The 17299-nt window shown below is 44.6% G+C and overlaps 2 gene segments (V, D, J or C); both read left to right on the top strand.

Moving 5' to 3' along the window:
• Positions 1–578: 578 nt before the first annotated feature.
• Positions 579–1144, top strand: LOC112232662. The segment is given in 2 exon segments: positions 579–694; positions 795–1144. Coding segments are annotated over 2 exon segments (378 nt in total).
• Positions 1145–9976: 8832 nt separating this feature from the next.
• On the top strand, positions 9977–10652 carry LOC121845608. The segment is given in 2 exon segments: positions 9977–10170; positions 10258–10652. Coding segments are annotated over 2 exon segments (426 nt in total).
• Positions 10653–17299: the final 6647 nt, after the last annotated feature.

The raw sequence follows: 17299 nt of genomic DNA, 5'->3' as shown, positions 1-17299 counted from the left end.
AGAACAGTGCAAGTGTTCAGTAAACGTATTCTACACAGCACATAATGACCTGTTTCTAACCTGATTATTAAAAACAGAAACATAGGGGTCGTGGAAATGGTAATAATAAAACATGGGACATATGTAGCGCTTTCAAGGACCCAAAACGTCTTATTGATACACTGTCACACTGGGTGGCAGGTAGCCTAGTGGTTAGAGTGTTGGGCCAGGAACGGAAAGGTTGCTAGTTTAAATCCCTGAGCTGACAAGATAAAAATCTGTCGCTCTGCCCCTGAACAAGGCGGTTAACCCACTGTTACTAGGCCGTCATTGTAAATAAGAATTTGTTCTTAACTGACTTGACTAGTTAAATAAAGGTTAAATTTTAAAAAATTAAACGATACATGTCTATGTCACTATTACATGTACACCTTGAGTTTTCACCAAAACTTTTCACAACAGTGCCAATATACGTAGTATTTTAGACCACTAGATCTACGGGGAGAAACATGTAACACCATAGAGATGCAAATGTGTTTCTGTTCACATAGACCCAAGGTCTCCTCCCATTTCAATAGTCTGATATAACTGCCCTCCACAGACCATCTCCCTCAGTCACGACGACCACTCCCAGTCTGTGCTTCTTTTACAGAATTTTAGATCCGTAACACAATGAGAGTTCTAGAATGTATGTTCCTCCTGGCTCTCATCTCAGGTGAGTTAACTGGAGTTATTTCTGTCCAGTGTAGGAGAGAGGAGAGGAGCTTACTTGGCTGGAGGGTCACAGTAATCTAAACTCTCTGTCTGTTTTTCAGCTGTTCAGGGACAGTCACTCACCTCCTCTGAGCCAGTAGTGAAGAAACCTGGAGAGTCAGTAACACTGTCATGTACTGTGTCTGGACTAGCCCTGAGCTGGTTACACTGGATCCGTCAGAAACCAGGGAAAGGTCTAGAGTGGATTGGGCTCATTGACAGTGGCACTGGCACTGTATTTGCCCAGTCCCTCCAGGGCCAGTTCACCATCACCAAAGACAACTCTAAAAACCAGCTGTACTTAGAGGTGAAAAGTCTGAAGACTGAAGACTCTGCTGTTTATTATTGTGCCAGAAACACAGTGACACAGGATCCTGCAGCGCCGTACAAAAACTGATCAACACTGATCACAGTATGAGAGGCAATGAGGCGCATCGTTTTTTTTAAACACACACACTACAACACTGTCCACTGATATCAATGTTATACACATAAAACATTCACACACATTATGAACAGTGAAAAGCACACTATTTACATGAACACAGAAGTGCATTTTTTGCAACTCAGACTTCATATTAGCTATTCTTTTTTGAACATCTTTATCGGACAGAAATATATTCATGTGATGTCAAATAACCAACAGTATCAATAATACATGTGGTCATTTAGTAAAATTATTATCAATGTCAAGCAGCTCAAACCATTTATTTTGTAATGCCTTTCAATTAGGTAAGCTTATTTGAATGAAATCAGATTTCAAATGTATGCAATTCAGAGGTATTACATCAGCAAACATAAGAATGAAGATACTTTTGGGTAGCATATAAGGGTTATTCATTTAAATATTGTCATGAACCAAGTACAGTACAGCTCCCACTAGTTTAGCTTCAAAGCAAATCGTGATCCTTTCATCTCTACTTGTCACATCTACTCCCACTCCTCCCATCCAGCGTTCAACGTCGTTATGAGAGGCGTTGCCTTCAACTAGTGGAGGATACTCTACCACCAGTCGATCCAGCCAGCACACCAGCCCATTCAGCAACCTGCCCAGTTCAGCGATGACCGCTTGTCCTTCCCGGATAAATATGATGGCACCCCATGTAAATGCCGTGGCTTTCGACTACAGTGTTCCCTATACGTTGCGCAACAGATGGGAGCTCCTACCACCGAGAGGTTGAAGGTTGCCTCGGTTATTTCTCTGATGACTGGGCGGGCGTAGGACGGTTGTCTGGGAGAGAGGAGGAGCTGGATTCGTGTTAGTGGTTCATGGCTCGGTTAAGAGGTATCTTTGATCATCCACCGGAGGGCAAAGAGGGGGTGAGCAGACGACTGCTGAGTGCGTGCTCACCTTCCAGACACTAGCAGCATCCAGCGGATGGCATGAGTCGCCACTTCGTATGCTATTCAGAAGAGGGTCAACGAGATGGCGTATAGATCACAGATTCCCAGTGACTACCGTATCTCATCTTTTCATGTCTCCCTTCTCAGGTCAGTGGTTCCTTGTCCCCACGACACCCCTCTGACCCCCTGGACGTCAAGGGAGCTCCCGCCTATGCGGTCAGATCTCTACAGGACTCCCAATGTTGTGGGGGTCGGCTGCAGTACCTTGTGGACTGGGAGGGGTATGGCCCAGAGGAGCGGTGTTGTGTTCCAGGGGAGGACATTCTGGATCCCAACTTCATTACGCTCAACTGCGCTACATCATTACGCACGCCTGGACTCCATTACCTCCCCTTTTATCTGGCACTCCCTTAGTTTCCTTCCCCAGGCAGTATTGTTTGTTGTTCATGTCTAGACGCTACTCCTACATTGTATCTTTATATTAAACTTACAAAAGAAAAGAAGAGCCGCATACTCTAGGAGCTCAGACGCAATAATTTAATAACCTAATAACCAACGTTTCGACATACTTAAACTTACCACCTGCTTCTCGACTGTTACAGTACTGCTGCTGTTGGCAGCTGTATCCTGACAGTTATTCTGGGGATGGAATGAAGTGATGACAAAGAAAATTATATTTATAATAGAAGCAAGTATTACTGATGTACATGTATACTGATTAAGTATTACTGATGTACATGTATTTAGTCAGCCACAATATTATATATTATATTTTCCCGTTCCCTACTGCCCTGTAAGAAGGATTCAATGCAAAACTCTGAGCTCTTCCATCACTACTTATCTCACTGCAAAGTGGAGGAGAGGACTGAAGCACTGACTAGACTGAGGAACAGAGACATACTGTACTAAGAGTTCATCATGACATTTACTATTGTGTTTCTACTGATGACAATAGGCTCGACAGGAACACTTTTAGACCATTGTATTTGTAACAGAATGTTTGCTGAGGTGTTGAGTCCAGGTTTGATCTCAAATAGTACTTTTTTTCTCCAGAGGTGTTCAGGGTCAGACACTAACTGAGTTTGGACCAGTGGTAGAAAGCCTGGAGAATCCCACAAACTGACCTGTACATATTCTGGGTTTGGTGGAAATATTAATGCAGCTTGGATCAGACAGGCTCCTGGAAAAGATCTGCAGTGGGTTTCCTATATTAGCAGTGGTAGTTGTTCTACTACCTCCAGTCAGGGAGGTACGAGGGTCGGTTCACCATCTCCAGAGACAACAGCAAGCAGCAGGTGTATCTCCAGATTAACAGTCTGAAGACTGAAGAATCTGCTGTTTATTATTGTGCCAGAGACACAGTGACACAGGAGGCTGCAGGGCTGCACAAAGACTGATCAATCACTTTTCTCACTGTGAGAGTCTGTTTTTCTGATCTCCAGTCACTGTTAACATAAATCCCATAGCGCTACCAACACTAGGTGTGTAGACACATCATACTCTTAATTATAGCCATAATATACATGATTACTTGATAAACATAAAACATATACATGACAACCTGTCAAGATAACTGTATGAATATCCTTAACCGAAATCCTTAAAGCCATTCAAAGTGAGTTGACAATGGCAAATAACCCCAAAGAGCATCCATAATATTTGCAGCCATTCAGTCAAATTAATTATCAATCTCTAGAAGCTAAATCCATTTAGGCCTATTTGGTAATGTCTTTCAATTTGGTGAGTTTCTTTATTTACATTAAACTAGATGTCAAATGAGTACAATATTAAATACAGAACCATGAAGAAGGTCAATAATGTTAAAGTATTGTTAAAGTATAGATGGAACAAGTTAAGATGGAACAAGTATACTGTAGATGGAACAAGTTAAGATGGAACAAGTATACTGTAGATGGAACAAGTTTAGATGGAAAGAGTTTAGGTGGAACAAGTTTAGATGGAAAGAGTTTAGGTGGAACAAGTATAGATGGAACAAGTTGAGATGTAACAAATATTGATGAAACAAGTATAAAAGGAACAAGTTTAGATGGAAGAAGTATATTGTATTAGTCCCAATAGATTGTCATCCTGTGCTGTTCTGAGAAACACTTTTGCCAATATCAACACTGAAAGAACACCTCCTTCTCAGTCTCTATTTAGGCACACAGTTCTTAGAGGCCGAGAGTCTGAGATCAGAGGACTCTGCTGTTTATTGTTGCGCTCGAGAGACACACTGACTGAAGCTGGTGAATCATCTGTACAGAAACCACCCTAGCAACATGGATAGGTGTTGTACTACTGTAATGCTCCGGGTGTCGTGGGTGTGGAGTCAACTGCAGGAAACAGAATTTCAATGCTGTGCGTCTTTTTAATCGCGCTTAACACACCACAGGGTGCTCACAAAAGTAACATACAAAACACAACAGAGCCGAAGGTTACAATGAAATAATCCCGCACAACAACCAGGCGGGCCGGCTGTCTAATAAAGACAAACTAATTAACCCTACACAGGTGCTACCACTAAACATACAAGGAGGGGGAGGAAAAAACAATCAGTGGCAGCTAATAGGCCGGTGACGACGACCGCCGAGCGCCACCCGCCCGGGAAAAGGAAACACCCTCGGTCGGACTCGTGACAGTACCCCCCTGACGCGCGGCTCCCGCAGCGCGCGACACCGGCCTCGAGGTCGCCCGGAGGACGAGGTGCAGGGCGATCCGGATGGAGGCGATGGAAATCCTTCAACATGGAGGGATCCAAGATGTCTCTCACCGGTACCCAGCACCTCTCCTCCGGACCGTACCCCTCCCAGTCCACGAGGTACTGCAGGCCCCTCACCCGGCGCCTTGAGTCCAGAATGGCCCGGATCCTGTACGCCGGGGTCCCCTCGATGTCCAGAGGGGGAGGGACCTCCGGTACCTCACTGTCCTGCAGGGGACCAGCCACCACCGGCCTGAGGAGAGACACATGAAACGAGGGGTTAATACGATAATAGGAAGGGAGTTGTAATCGATAACACACCTCGTTTATTCTCCTCAGGACTTTAAAGGGCCCTACACACTGCGGACCCAGCTTCCGGCAGGGCAAGCGGAGAGGTAGGTTTCGGGTCGAGAGCCAGACCCTGTCCCCCGGTACAAACACGGGGCCTCACTGCGGTGGCGGTCAGCACTCCTCTTCTGCCGTCCACTCGCTTGTCGTAGAGAGTCCTGGACGGCCCTCCAGGTCTCCTTGGAGCGCTGTACCCATTCCTCCACCGCAGGAGCCTCGGTCTGGCTCGGATGCCATGGTGCCAGGACCGGCTGGTACCCCAACACACACTGAAAAGGGGACACGTTAGTAGAGGAGTGGCGTAGTGAGTTCTGAGCCATTTCAGCCCAGGGAATGTATCGTGCCCACTCCCCTGGCCGATCCTGGCAATACGACCGCAGAAACCTGCCCACCTCCTGGTTCACTCTCTCCACCTGCCCATTACTCTCGGGGTGATAACCGGAGGTCAGGCTGACGGAGACCCCCAAGCGTTCCATGAACGCTCTCCATACCCGAGACGTGAATTGGGGGCCCCGATCAGAAACGATGTCCTCCGGCACCCCGTAGTGCCGAAAGACATGGGTGAATAACGCCTCCGCAGTCTGTAGGGCTGTAGGGATACCGGGCAACGGGAGGAGACGGCAGGACTTAGAGAACCGATCCACAATCACTAGAACCGTGGTGTTCCCCTGAGACGGCGGAAGATCGGTCAGGAAATCTATGGACAGATGTGACCATGGCCGCTGTGGAACGGGGAGGGGTTGTAGCTTCCCTCTAGGAAGGTGCCTAGGAGCCTTACTCTGAGCGCACACTGAACAGGAGGAGACATAACCCTTAACGTCTTTAGCCAACGTAGGCCACCAATACCTCCCCCGAAGGCTCCCCACTGTCCTCGTCACCCCAGGGTGACCCGAGGAGGGTAGGACGTGAGCCCACCGAATCAGTTTGTCCCGAACACCAAGCGGCACGTACCTTCGCCCCGCTGGACACTGAGGAGGCGCGGGTTCAGCCCGTAACGCCCGCTCGATGTCCGAGTCCACCTCCCATACCACTGGGGCTACCAACTTTGAGGCGGGAAGGATGGGAGTTGGTTCGGTGGACCCATCCTCCGTGTCGTAAAGGCGGGACAGTGCGTCAGCCTTTACGTTCTGGGAGCCCGGTCTATAAGACAAAGTAAACCGGAACCGGGTGAAGAAGATGGCCCACCTTGCCTGACGTGGGCTAAGTCTCCTAGCTGCCCGAATATACTCCAGATTCTGGTGGTCGGTCCAGATGAGAAAGGGGTGCTTAGCCCCCTCAAGCCAGTGTCTCCACACCTTCAGTGCCTTAACCACCGCTAGCAACTCCCGGTCCCCCACATCATAGTTACGCTCCGCTGGGCTGAGCTTCCTTGAGAAGAAAGCGCAGGGGCAGAGTTTTGGTGGCGTACCCGAGCGCTGTGATAGCACGGCACCCACCCCAGCCTCGGACGCGTCCACCTCCACTATGAATGCTAGAGAGGGGTCCGGATGCGCCAACACGGGCGCCTCAGTGAACAGCGCCTTCAACCTGTTGAATGCTCCGTCCGCCTCGGCTGACCACTGCAAACGCACCGGGCCACCCTTCAGCAGTGAGGTAATGGGAGCCGCTACCTGGCCAAAACCCCGGATAAACCTCCGGTAGTAGTTGGCAAAACCCAAAACCGCTGCACCTCCTTTACCGTGGTCGGAGTCGGCCAATTACGCACGGCACTAATGCGGTCACCCTCCATCACTACCCCCGAGGTGGAAATGCGATATCCCAGAAAAGAGACGGCTCGTTTAGAGAACACGCATTTCTCAGCCTTGACGTATAGGTCATGCTCCAGCAGTCTACCAAGCACTTTGCGCACCAGAGACACATGCGCGGTGTGAGTAGCCGAGTAGATCAGAATGTCATCGATATAAACAACCACTCCCTGCCCGCACAGGTCCCTGAGAATCTCGTCTACAAAGGATTGGAAAACGGCTGGAGCATTTTTTAACCCATACGGCATGACGAGGTACTCATAGTGGCCTGATGTAGTACTAAATGCGGTTTTCCACTCGTCTCCCTTCCGAATACGCACCAGACTATACGCGCTCCTGAGATCCAGTTTTGTGAAGAACTGCGCTCCGTGGAACGATTCCACCGCCGTAGCGATGAGAGGTAGAGGGTAACTATACCCCACTGTGATGGCGTTTAGACCTCTATAATCGATACACGGACGCAAACCTCCCTCCTTTTTCCTCACAAAAAGAAACTCGAGGAGACGGGTGAAATGGAGGGCCGAATGTACCCCTGTCCCAGCGACTCCGTGACATATGTCTCCATTGCCAACGTCTCCTCCTGGGACAGCGGGTACACGTGACTCTTGGGAAGCGCAGCGTCTACCTGGAGATCTATCGTACAATCCCTTCCCGGTCGATAAGGTGGTAATTTAGTCGCTTTCACTTTACTGAAAGCGATTGCCAAATCGGCATACTCGGGGGGAATGCACACCGTGGAACCCTGGTCTGGACTCTCCACCGACGTGGCACCGATGGAAACTCCCAAACACCTTCCAGAACACTCCTCTGACCACCCCTGGAGAACCCCCTGTCTCCACGAAATTTTAGGATTGTGCCGGGCCAACCAGGGAGTCCCCAGCACCACTGGAAACGCAGGCGAATCAATAATAAAGAAACTGATACGCTCCCTATGATTCCCCTGCGTCACCATGTCCAGTGGGACCGTGGTCTCCCTGACCATCCCTGACCCTAATGGCCGGCTATCTAGGGAGTGCACGGGAAGGGAGAATCTATCGGCACCAGCGGAACCCCTAACTTAAGGGCGAGTCCGCGATCCATAAAGTTCCCAGCTGCGCCTGAATCGACTAGCGCCCTATGCTGGGAAGAGGGAAAAAGTAAAGGAAAAAGTTAAGACAAACATGTGGCCAACAAGGGGTTCTGGGTGAGTTTGATGCTGACTCACCTGGGGTGACCGAAGCGTTCCGCCTGCCATCTCTACTCCCAGACGGACCCCCCAGCACCGATCAGACGTGTGTCCTCTCCGACCACAGTTGGTGCAGGGAAGGCCTCCTCCTCCGGTACCCCTCGGCGCAGCCCCTCCCAACTCCATCGGAATGGGAGCGGAGGGGCTGGGTGGTGGAATGCACAGGACCCTCTCTGAACGCCCGCGGGCAGCCAGCAGATTATCCAGTCGAATGGACATGTCAATCAGCTGATCCAGTGACAGAGTGGTGTCCCGACACGCTAACTCCCGGCGGACGTCCTCTCGGAGACTACACCTGTAGTGGTCCATGAGGGCCCTGTCGTTCCACCCAGATCCGGCTGCCAAGGTCCGGAACTCCAGCGCGTAATCCTGGGCGCTCCTCCTCTCCTGCCTGAGATGAAATAGTCGTTCTCCCACCGCTCGGCCGTCTAGAGGGTGATCAAACACGGCACGGAAACGGCGGGAAAACTCTGGGTAGTGCTCCCGCGCTGAGTCTGGGCCATTCCAGACTGCGTTCGCCCACTCCAGAGCACGACCCGTGAGGCAGGAGATGAGGACACTCACCCTCTCTGCTCCTGAGGGAGTGGGTCTGATGGTGGCCAGGTATAGCTCCAGCTGAAGCAGAAACCCCTGGCAACCCGCCGCAGCTCCATCATAAGCCTTCGGTAGCGTCAGACGGAGGGTGCTGGAGTCGGGAGATGGAGAGTCCGGAACCGTGGGTGCCGAAGGTGGAGAGAGGAGACCACTCCTCTCCCATCGGTCCATTCTCTCCATCACTTGATCCATCGCGGTTCCGATCCGATGGAGGACGGTGGTGTGGTGGAGAACCCGTTCCTCCATCGATGGGAGAGGGTTGGCTGCTGCTCCTGCTGACTCCATTCAATTTGATAGGTGCGGGATTCTGTAATGCTCCGGGTGTCGTGGGTGTGGAGTCAACTGCAGGAAACAGAATTTCAATGCTGTGCGTCTTTTTAATCGCGCTTAACACACCACAGGGTGCTCACAAAAGTAACATACAAAACACAACAGAGCCGAAGGTTACAATGAAATAATCCCGCACAACAACCAGGCGGGCCGGCTGTCTAATAAAGACAAACTAATTAACCCTACACAGGTGCTACCACTAAACATACAAGGAGGGGGAGGAAAAAACAATCAGTGGCAGCTAATAGGCCGGTGACGACGACCGCCGAGCGCCACCCGCCCGGGAAAAGGAAACACCCTCGGTCGGACTCGTGACAACTACTTTCTCTGTTTGTGTCACACTAGAATAATACTGAGTATCATTACTGTAAAGAACACAAAAATATCACAAAGAACTACACACTAAAAGACTCCAGCCTCTAACATCCCAGGTGTCTCTTGGCCAGTCTGGTCAAGCTTTCTTTTTGTCACAAAAACACGTTTTTATAGACCCAGTGCAGTCAAAAACTAGATTACTCTGTGTTTTATATATTTCCACACTGAGTTTGGAATAATACTTTGAAATTGTGAAAATCATGATAATGCCATGTTAGTGTAAGGTTTTGGGGGGAAAAAACAGCTGAAATTTCAGCCTGTTTAGGCCGGAGAAAGTTTTGGCCTTCCACGGTGACATCACCATGCAGTAAATGAGTTAATACACCGATAAGAAGGAGAGTTGCAAACCTCTCTGTCAATAATAGCACATTCTCTGTTTTCCCCTCCCCACTCAGACCACTCCCAGACAGCCCTAGCAAAATTCTTGCTTGATAAATTGCTCTTTGATGTAAAGCTCCTTTTTTATACAGTTGTCATTGAAAACAATCAGAGTATGATTCTTAATAGTTACCCAGGAATTATTTCAAAATTCAACAAATTATTTAGGCCATATGAACCTCTTCCCTATCTCAGACTCTATCTAATCCCTGTTTATCATCCCAACCATTGAGGAGGAGTCAATGCAAAACTGACCTCTTCCATCACTACTTATCTTACTGCAGAGTGGAGGAGAGGATTAAAGCTCTGACTAGATTGATGAACAGAGACACATCATAACTACTAATAGTTCATCATGACGTTTACTATTGTGGTTCTTCTGATGACAATGGGCTTGAAAGGTGAACAATGTTAGGCTGATTATATTTGTAAAAGAATGTTAGCTGAGGTTTGGAGGAATTTTATCTAATGATACTTTGTCTCCACAGATGTTCATGGTCAGACACTGACTGAGTCTGGACCAGTTGTAAAAATAACTGGAGAAACACACAAAGTGACCTGTACAGCTTCTGGGTTCACATTCAGTAGCTACTGGATGGCTTGGATCAGACAGGTTCCTGGGAAAGGACTTGAATGGATTGCCATTATAAGATATGATAGTGCTGAAATCTACTACTCCCAGTCTGTTCAGGGTCGGTTCACCATCTCCAGAGACAACAGTAAGCAGCAGGTGTATCTCCAGATGAACAGCCTGAACACTGAAGACTCTGCTGTTTATTATTGTGCCAGAGACACAGTGACACAGGAGGCTGCTGCGCTGTATAAAAACTGGACAACACTGATCTCAATATTGGAAGCAATGAGATGAGTCTGTGCTCCACTCTGTCTCAGCATCAACCTCATGGCATTAACAAAACACATACTGGTCTACACATAACATACTCACATAGACAGGTTATACGCTCAGTTATATCTAAAATAATATATTAAAGATATGCCTGCCATTGTTATATACAGTGCCCAATTTTTCAGTTTTTGATTTGTTAAAAAAGTTTGAAACATCCAATAAATGTCGTTCCACTTCATGATTGTGTCCCACTTGTTGTTGATTCTTCACAAAAAAAATACAGTTTTATATCTTTATGTTTGAAGCCTGAAATGTGGCAAAAGGTCGCAAAGTTCAAGGGGGCCGAATACTTTCGCAAGGCACTGTAGGAATATGAAAAGAGTCATGAAACTCAGCAATACAAGTTGAAATACTAAATATGTATAGAAATTTGAGGCACACCAACAGAGTGCTATTCTGTGCCATTCGAAGAAACATTGAAGACAATAATAGTGTTAATAATAATAGAGTTCAGCAAACAAAAAAGAGAACCCAGAATTAGATACATTTTGTAATTCATTTGAGTTTTCATATTGCAGGTTAATGCAGCTTATAACAGTCATACTTAATCTACTGAAAGTATATTTTTGTTTTTCCTCTTTTACAGTACCAACTCTCTCACCTTTATGCAAAATGTCTCACCTCCCTGTCTATAAAAATGAATATTTGTCTCTCAGTATGAGTTAACAAGTACAGTTCACATAAGTTCAGCTTTAACACGAACCATGTTCTTTGCTTTTCTGCTGCTGGCAGCTGCTTCCTGTGAGTTTTTGGGACTGATACATCATCTATAATCAGAACAATAGTCCACAGTAAAATGTAATAGATAGATATGCAATATAATTTAAATAGCTAAATGCAGTACTATAAAGTATGTATACTTACTATATATACAGCAGGGTTCCTCAACTGGCTGTCCTCAGGATGAATTGCAGGTGATTATATTTGTCCCCCCATATTTTCTGAGCAAAAAAAGATAGAAAACTATTTTAAAAATTACGAATTGTATTTTTCTGAACATGAAAGACTGTAAAAAGAAACACAAATCAGCTCCAAGTCATTTTAATTTTGAACATCTTCTCCAAAGTATTCCCAAGCATAATAGAGATATATACTGTATTTGATCGTATACAAGTGTAATGTAGTCAAATGTAGCCAAATATTATGTCTGTTTGGGCTTCTTGAGGTCAATTTGCAGTCTACAAATGATTTGTAATTATGTTCCAGCCCCTGACCATCTGCTCAAGAAAAAGCAGACCTTGGCTCAATCTAGTTGATGATCCCTGTCAGATATCTCTAGTTTAAACTGATGAATTTTTATGGGGATTTGTTTATTGATAACATCAACTCAGTTAATTAACAACATTTTGTATTGAATTTCAGTCAGTAATACAGCTTGGTGCAGCTTATAACAACCATACACAATCTGTTTTTAGTAGACAAGAGCAGCTTCCACCAGTTGAGCTTCAACACAAGCCATGTTACCTGCATCTCTGCTGCTTTTGGCAGCTGCATCCTGTGAGTCCCTCTTGGGTGAATAAAAATACACATACATTTATTATTATGATTATTTCAAAAGACCAATTAATTATTAATGCTGGGTTACTTTGGACCTTCATCAATCATTTTATTTTGCACAGGTGTGAACTATGGAGTTGAGCTCACCCAACAAGGCCCAATGGCCATAGAGCCTGGACAATCTGGCCCTCAGATTGGGGGGGTAGTGCTCTTTTCTCTGGTTCACGTTCGCTCTTTTGCAGGTTTTACTATATCGTTTATTCCATCCTAGAAAATGTCCTCATCTGCTTGCATCTACCTTCCCTTATATAAATGTGTTTTGGTACTTTCCTTATGCACTGCGCTTTAATCTGTGCTAACTTTTACTATACCACAGGTCAATATATTCTACCAGTCCATCCAGCCCTCTCTCCACCTTTCATTGTGACAATAGTGGTAGGTGGTTAATTTGTCCAGGTCTGCAATAGGCTATAGCAATCATGGCACACATAAAAGCATTCATTTGAATCCATAAGAACAAAGAGGAGAGGCCAGGTGCCTCATTGAGCATGAAGGAAGAAGACATGAGACAAGCAGCTCAAAAAGCTACCCTATTGATCTTGTTAAGGGACAATATCATTATCTTACCTAGACTGGCAAAATTCTACTCTTGGCTGCTGTGAAAATGTCATTTGAATAATTGCACAAAAGCTTTGTGGTTTGAATGTTTCATTCCATTTGGATCAGTTGTCTGTCTACTCTAGACAGTTTATAAGGTCTCGAAAGGCACATTAACAGGCCAATCTGACTGTATTTTTTCTTCTGACACTGAGAATGGAGGGTGGAGGAGAGGACTGAAGCACTGACTAGACTGAAGAACAGGGACACACCATAACTTCTGACAGTCCATGATTAAATACACTATTGCTTTATTACTGATGATTATAGGGTTGACAGGTGAACAGTTTCAGACTGATTTTACTTGAACAGATTGTTAAGTTGGGTTTTGAGTCCAGGAATGTTCTCTAATGTAACTTTGTCTCCACAGGTGTTCATGGTTAGACAGTGACTACAGTCTGATATGAAAGTCTCTAGGGACCAGTTTCTCCAGAAAAAAATGAAGCCTAGTCCTGAACTAAATGGAGAGCTCAATGGAGAATCGGCATGAGAAGTTATTTTCAGTCTATGATTAGTCTTAATCTGTATCTGGGAAACTAGACCTAGGAGTCTATTTTCCACAATATCAACTACCACATGGCATCAACAACATACTGTACACTGGTCTACACATATCATACTGTCATACACAGGTTATATATAATCTAAATGATATCTAAAATAATACAAAATAATTATTTTGAATACGTAATGAGCTGAGTATAGATCCTTGAGACACCAACAGTTAGAAATGCACCACAGTCCTATGTGCTGTGACATTCCAGGAAACTCGGACAACAATAACAATGTTGTTAAAAATAATAACATACTGTAAAAAATGTATTTCATTTCAGTCAGGATTACAGGTTGATGCAGTTTATAACAAACATATATCAGTTTCTTTATATATAGACATGTTCCTCTTATTCCAACCCCCCTCAACTGAAAATGAGATTTTCTCTGTATGTAAAGAGGAGTGTCTATCTGTCCTTCACTCATTTGGAGTAGACAAGTGCAGCTTCACTCATTTGGAGTAGACAAGTGCAGCTTCACTCATTTGGAGTAGACAAGTGCAGCTTCACTCATTTGGTGTAGACAAGTGCAGCTTCACTCATTTGGTGTAGACAAGTGCAGCTTCACTCAGTTGGAGTAGACAAGAGCAGCTTCACTCAGTTGGAGTAGACAAGAGCAGCTTCACTCAGTTGGAGTAGACAAGAGCAGCTTCACTCAGTTGGAGTAGACAAGAGCAGCTTCACTCAGTTGGAGTAGACAAGAGCAGCTTCACTCAGTTGGAGTAGACAAGTGCAGCTTCACTCCTTGACCCCATCCCTCTCTTTGTTTATGTTCTTGTTTAGTTTGATGTTGTTTTGTTTTGACTCCTGTTTTTTTGTTTCATTTCTAAAATTGTAAAGAGACTTTGGGTCCTTGTAAGAGCTTCAGAGGAGAAACCCAACTGCCACAAATTATTTATCATCGAATAGATATGTGAAAAACATTGATTCTAAACAACGTTTGCCATGTTTCTGTCGATATTATGGAGTTAATTTGGAAAAAAGTTTGGCGTTGTAATGACTGAATTTTCGGGGTTTTTTCTTAGCCAAACGTGATGAACAAAACGGAGCGATTTCTCCTACACAAATAATATTTTGGGAAAAACTGAACATTTGCTATCTAACTGAGAGTCTCCTCATTGAAAACATCCAAAGTTCTTCAAAGGTAAATGATTTTATTTGAATGCTTTTCTAGTTTTTGTGAAAATGTTGCCTGCTGAATGCTAGGCTTAATGCTATGCTAGCTACCAATACTCTTAAACAAATGCTTGTGTAGCTATGGTTGAAAAGCATATTTTGAAAATCTGAGATGACAGTGTTGGGATCATGCGAATTTTCGCAGCTTTTTGTTAAAAATCACGCAACATTTCAAAGTCCTGCTACTCATGCCAGGAATATAGTATATGCATATGATAGGTATGTGTGTATAGAAAACACTCTGAAGTATCTAAAACTGGTTCAATCGTGTCTGTGGCTATAACATAACGTGTTTAGGAGTAAAAATCCCTCGAAAAACTGTTCACCAATAACACAAAAAAAAATATCAATCCGCCAGTCAATGTATTGTTTAAGGCAACAGAAAATAAATGAGGATGCCCTGTAAACGCCTACAGCTTCCACACGATGTCGCCAGTACTGGCATTAAAAGTTTGCTTTATCCTTGGTTTGATGACGTTTTGGCCCTTCCTGTTTTAGTCTCTCCACAGGATGTTGTGAAATTGTAAACAATGGACGATGATTTCAAGACTTGCTGCTATCGAATACAGATCGCCCCGTGATCAATTTTATAGATTATTAACGTTTATTAATACCTAAAGTTGGTTTAGAAAAGTAGTTTGAAGTGATTTGTAAAAGTTTATAGGCAACTTTTGTAATTTTAAAAAGTGACGTTGCGTCTTGTAAAATGGAATATTCCTGGATCAGACCGGTCTAAGGAAAACGACATTTTGGCTATACAATGACGGATTTAATCGGGAAAAAGACCCAATTGTGATGTTTATGGGATATATAGGAGTGCCAAGAAAGAAGCTCGTCAAAGGTAATGAATGTTTTATATTTTATTTCTGCGTTTTGGGTAGCGCCGGCTACCGCAAAATCTTTTGTTTTAGGTGACGTTCCAGTATTTTGGGGGGTGCATGCTATCAGATAATAGCTTCTCATGCTTTCGCCGAAAAGCATTTTACAAATCTGACTTGGTGGCTAGATTCACAACGAGTGTAGCTTTAATTCAGTACCTTGCATGTGTGTTTTAATGAAAGTTTGAGTTTTATCAAAAACTATAGGTGGCGCTCTTGAAATTTCTGCTGATTTGGTCCCGACAGCGGAACCAAATCCCTAACAATTAACAAAAGGCTAAGCTTGTGAGCCAATATATTTATTTAATTTCATTTGCGATTTTCATGAATAGTTAACGTTGCGTTATGGTAATGAGCTTGAGGCTATGATTATGCTCCCGGATACGGGATTGCTCGACGCTAGAGGTTAACCTCTAAGGTACTAAGCTAACATATGGAATTGTTTTAATCTGATTTAGAATTTTAGGACCCCTGTAGGTATAAAAATATATACAGTGCCTTGCGAAAGTATTCGGCCCCCTTGAACTTTGCAACCTTTTGCCACATTTCAGGCTTCAAACATAAAGATATAAAACTGTATTTTTTTGTGAAGAATCAACAACAAGTGGGACACAATCATGAAGTGGAACGACATTTATTGGATATTTCAAACTTTTTTAACAAATCAAAAACTGAAAAATTGGGCGTGCAAAATTATTCAGCCCCTTTACTTTCAGTGCAGCAAACTCTCTCCAGAAGTTCAGTGAGGATCTCTGAATGATCCAATGTTGACCTAAATGACTAATGATGATAAATACAATCCACCTGTGTGTAATCAAGTCTCCGTATAAATGCACCTGCACTGTAATAGTCTCAGAGGTCCGTTAAAATAATCGCGCAGAGAGCATCATGAAGAACAAGGAACACACCAGGCAGGTCCGAGATACTGTTGTTTCTGAAGAAGTTTAAAGCCGTGATTTGGATACAAAAAGATTTCCCAAGCTTTAAACATCCCAAGGAGCACTGTGCAAGCGATAATATTGAAATGGAAGGAGTATCAGACCACTGGTGAGTTGACAAATCTACCAAGACCTGATGACCTGTCCCTCTAAACTTTCAGCTCATACAAGGAGAAGACTGATCAGAGATGCAGCCAAGAGGCCCATGATCACTCTGGATGAACTGCAGAGATCTACAGCTGAGGTGGGAGACTCTGTCCATAGGACAACAATCAGTCATATATTGCACAAATCTGGCCTTTATGGAAGAGTGGCAAGAAGAAAGCCATTTCTTAAAGATATCCATAAAAATTGTTGTTTAAAGTTTGCCACAAGCCACCTGGGAGACACACCAAACATGTGGAAGAAGGTGCTCTGGTCAGATGAAACCAAAATTGAACTTTTTGGCAACAATGCAAAACGTTATGTTTGGCGTAAAAGCAACACAGCTCATCACCCTGAACCCACCATCCCCACTGTCAAACATGGTGGTGGCAGCATCATGATTTGGGCCTGCTTTTCTTCAGCAGGGACAGGGAAGATGGTTAAAATTGATGGGAAGATGGATGGAGCCAAATACAGGACCATTCTGGAAGAAAACCTGATGGAGTCTGCAAAAGACCTGAGACTGGGACGGAGATTTGTCTTCCAACAAGACAATGATCCAAAACATAAAGCAAAATCTACAATGGAATGGTTCAAAAATAAACATATCCAGGTGTTAGAATGGCCAAGTCAAAGTCCAGACCTGAATCCAATCGAGAATCTGTGGAAAGAACTGAAAACTGCTGTTCACAAATGCTCTCCATCCAACCTCACTGAGCTCGAGCTGTTTTGCAAGGAGGAATGGGAAAAATTTCAGTCTCTCGATGTGCAAAACTGATAGA

This window comes from Oncorhynchus tshawytscha, unplaced genomic scaffold (assembly GCF_018296145.1).
Source record: "Oncorhynchus tshawytscha isolate Ot180627B unplaced genomic scaffold, Otsh_v2.0 Un_contig_27_pilon_pilon, whole genome shotgun sequence".
NCBI lineage: Eukaryota > Metazoa > Chordata > Actinopteri > Salmoniformes > Salmonidae > Oncorhynchus > Oncorhynchus tshawytscha.
Note: the sequence above shows the minus strand (reverse complement) of the source record. Positions and strands in the feature narration are given on the sequence as shown.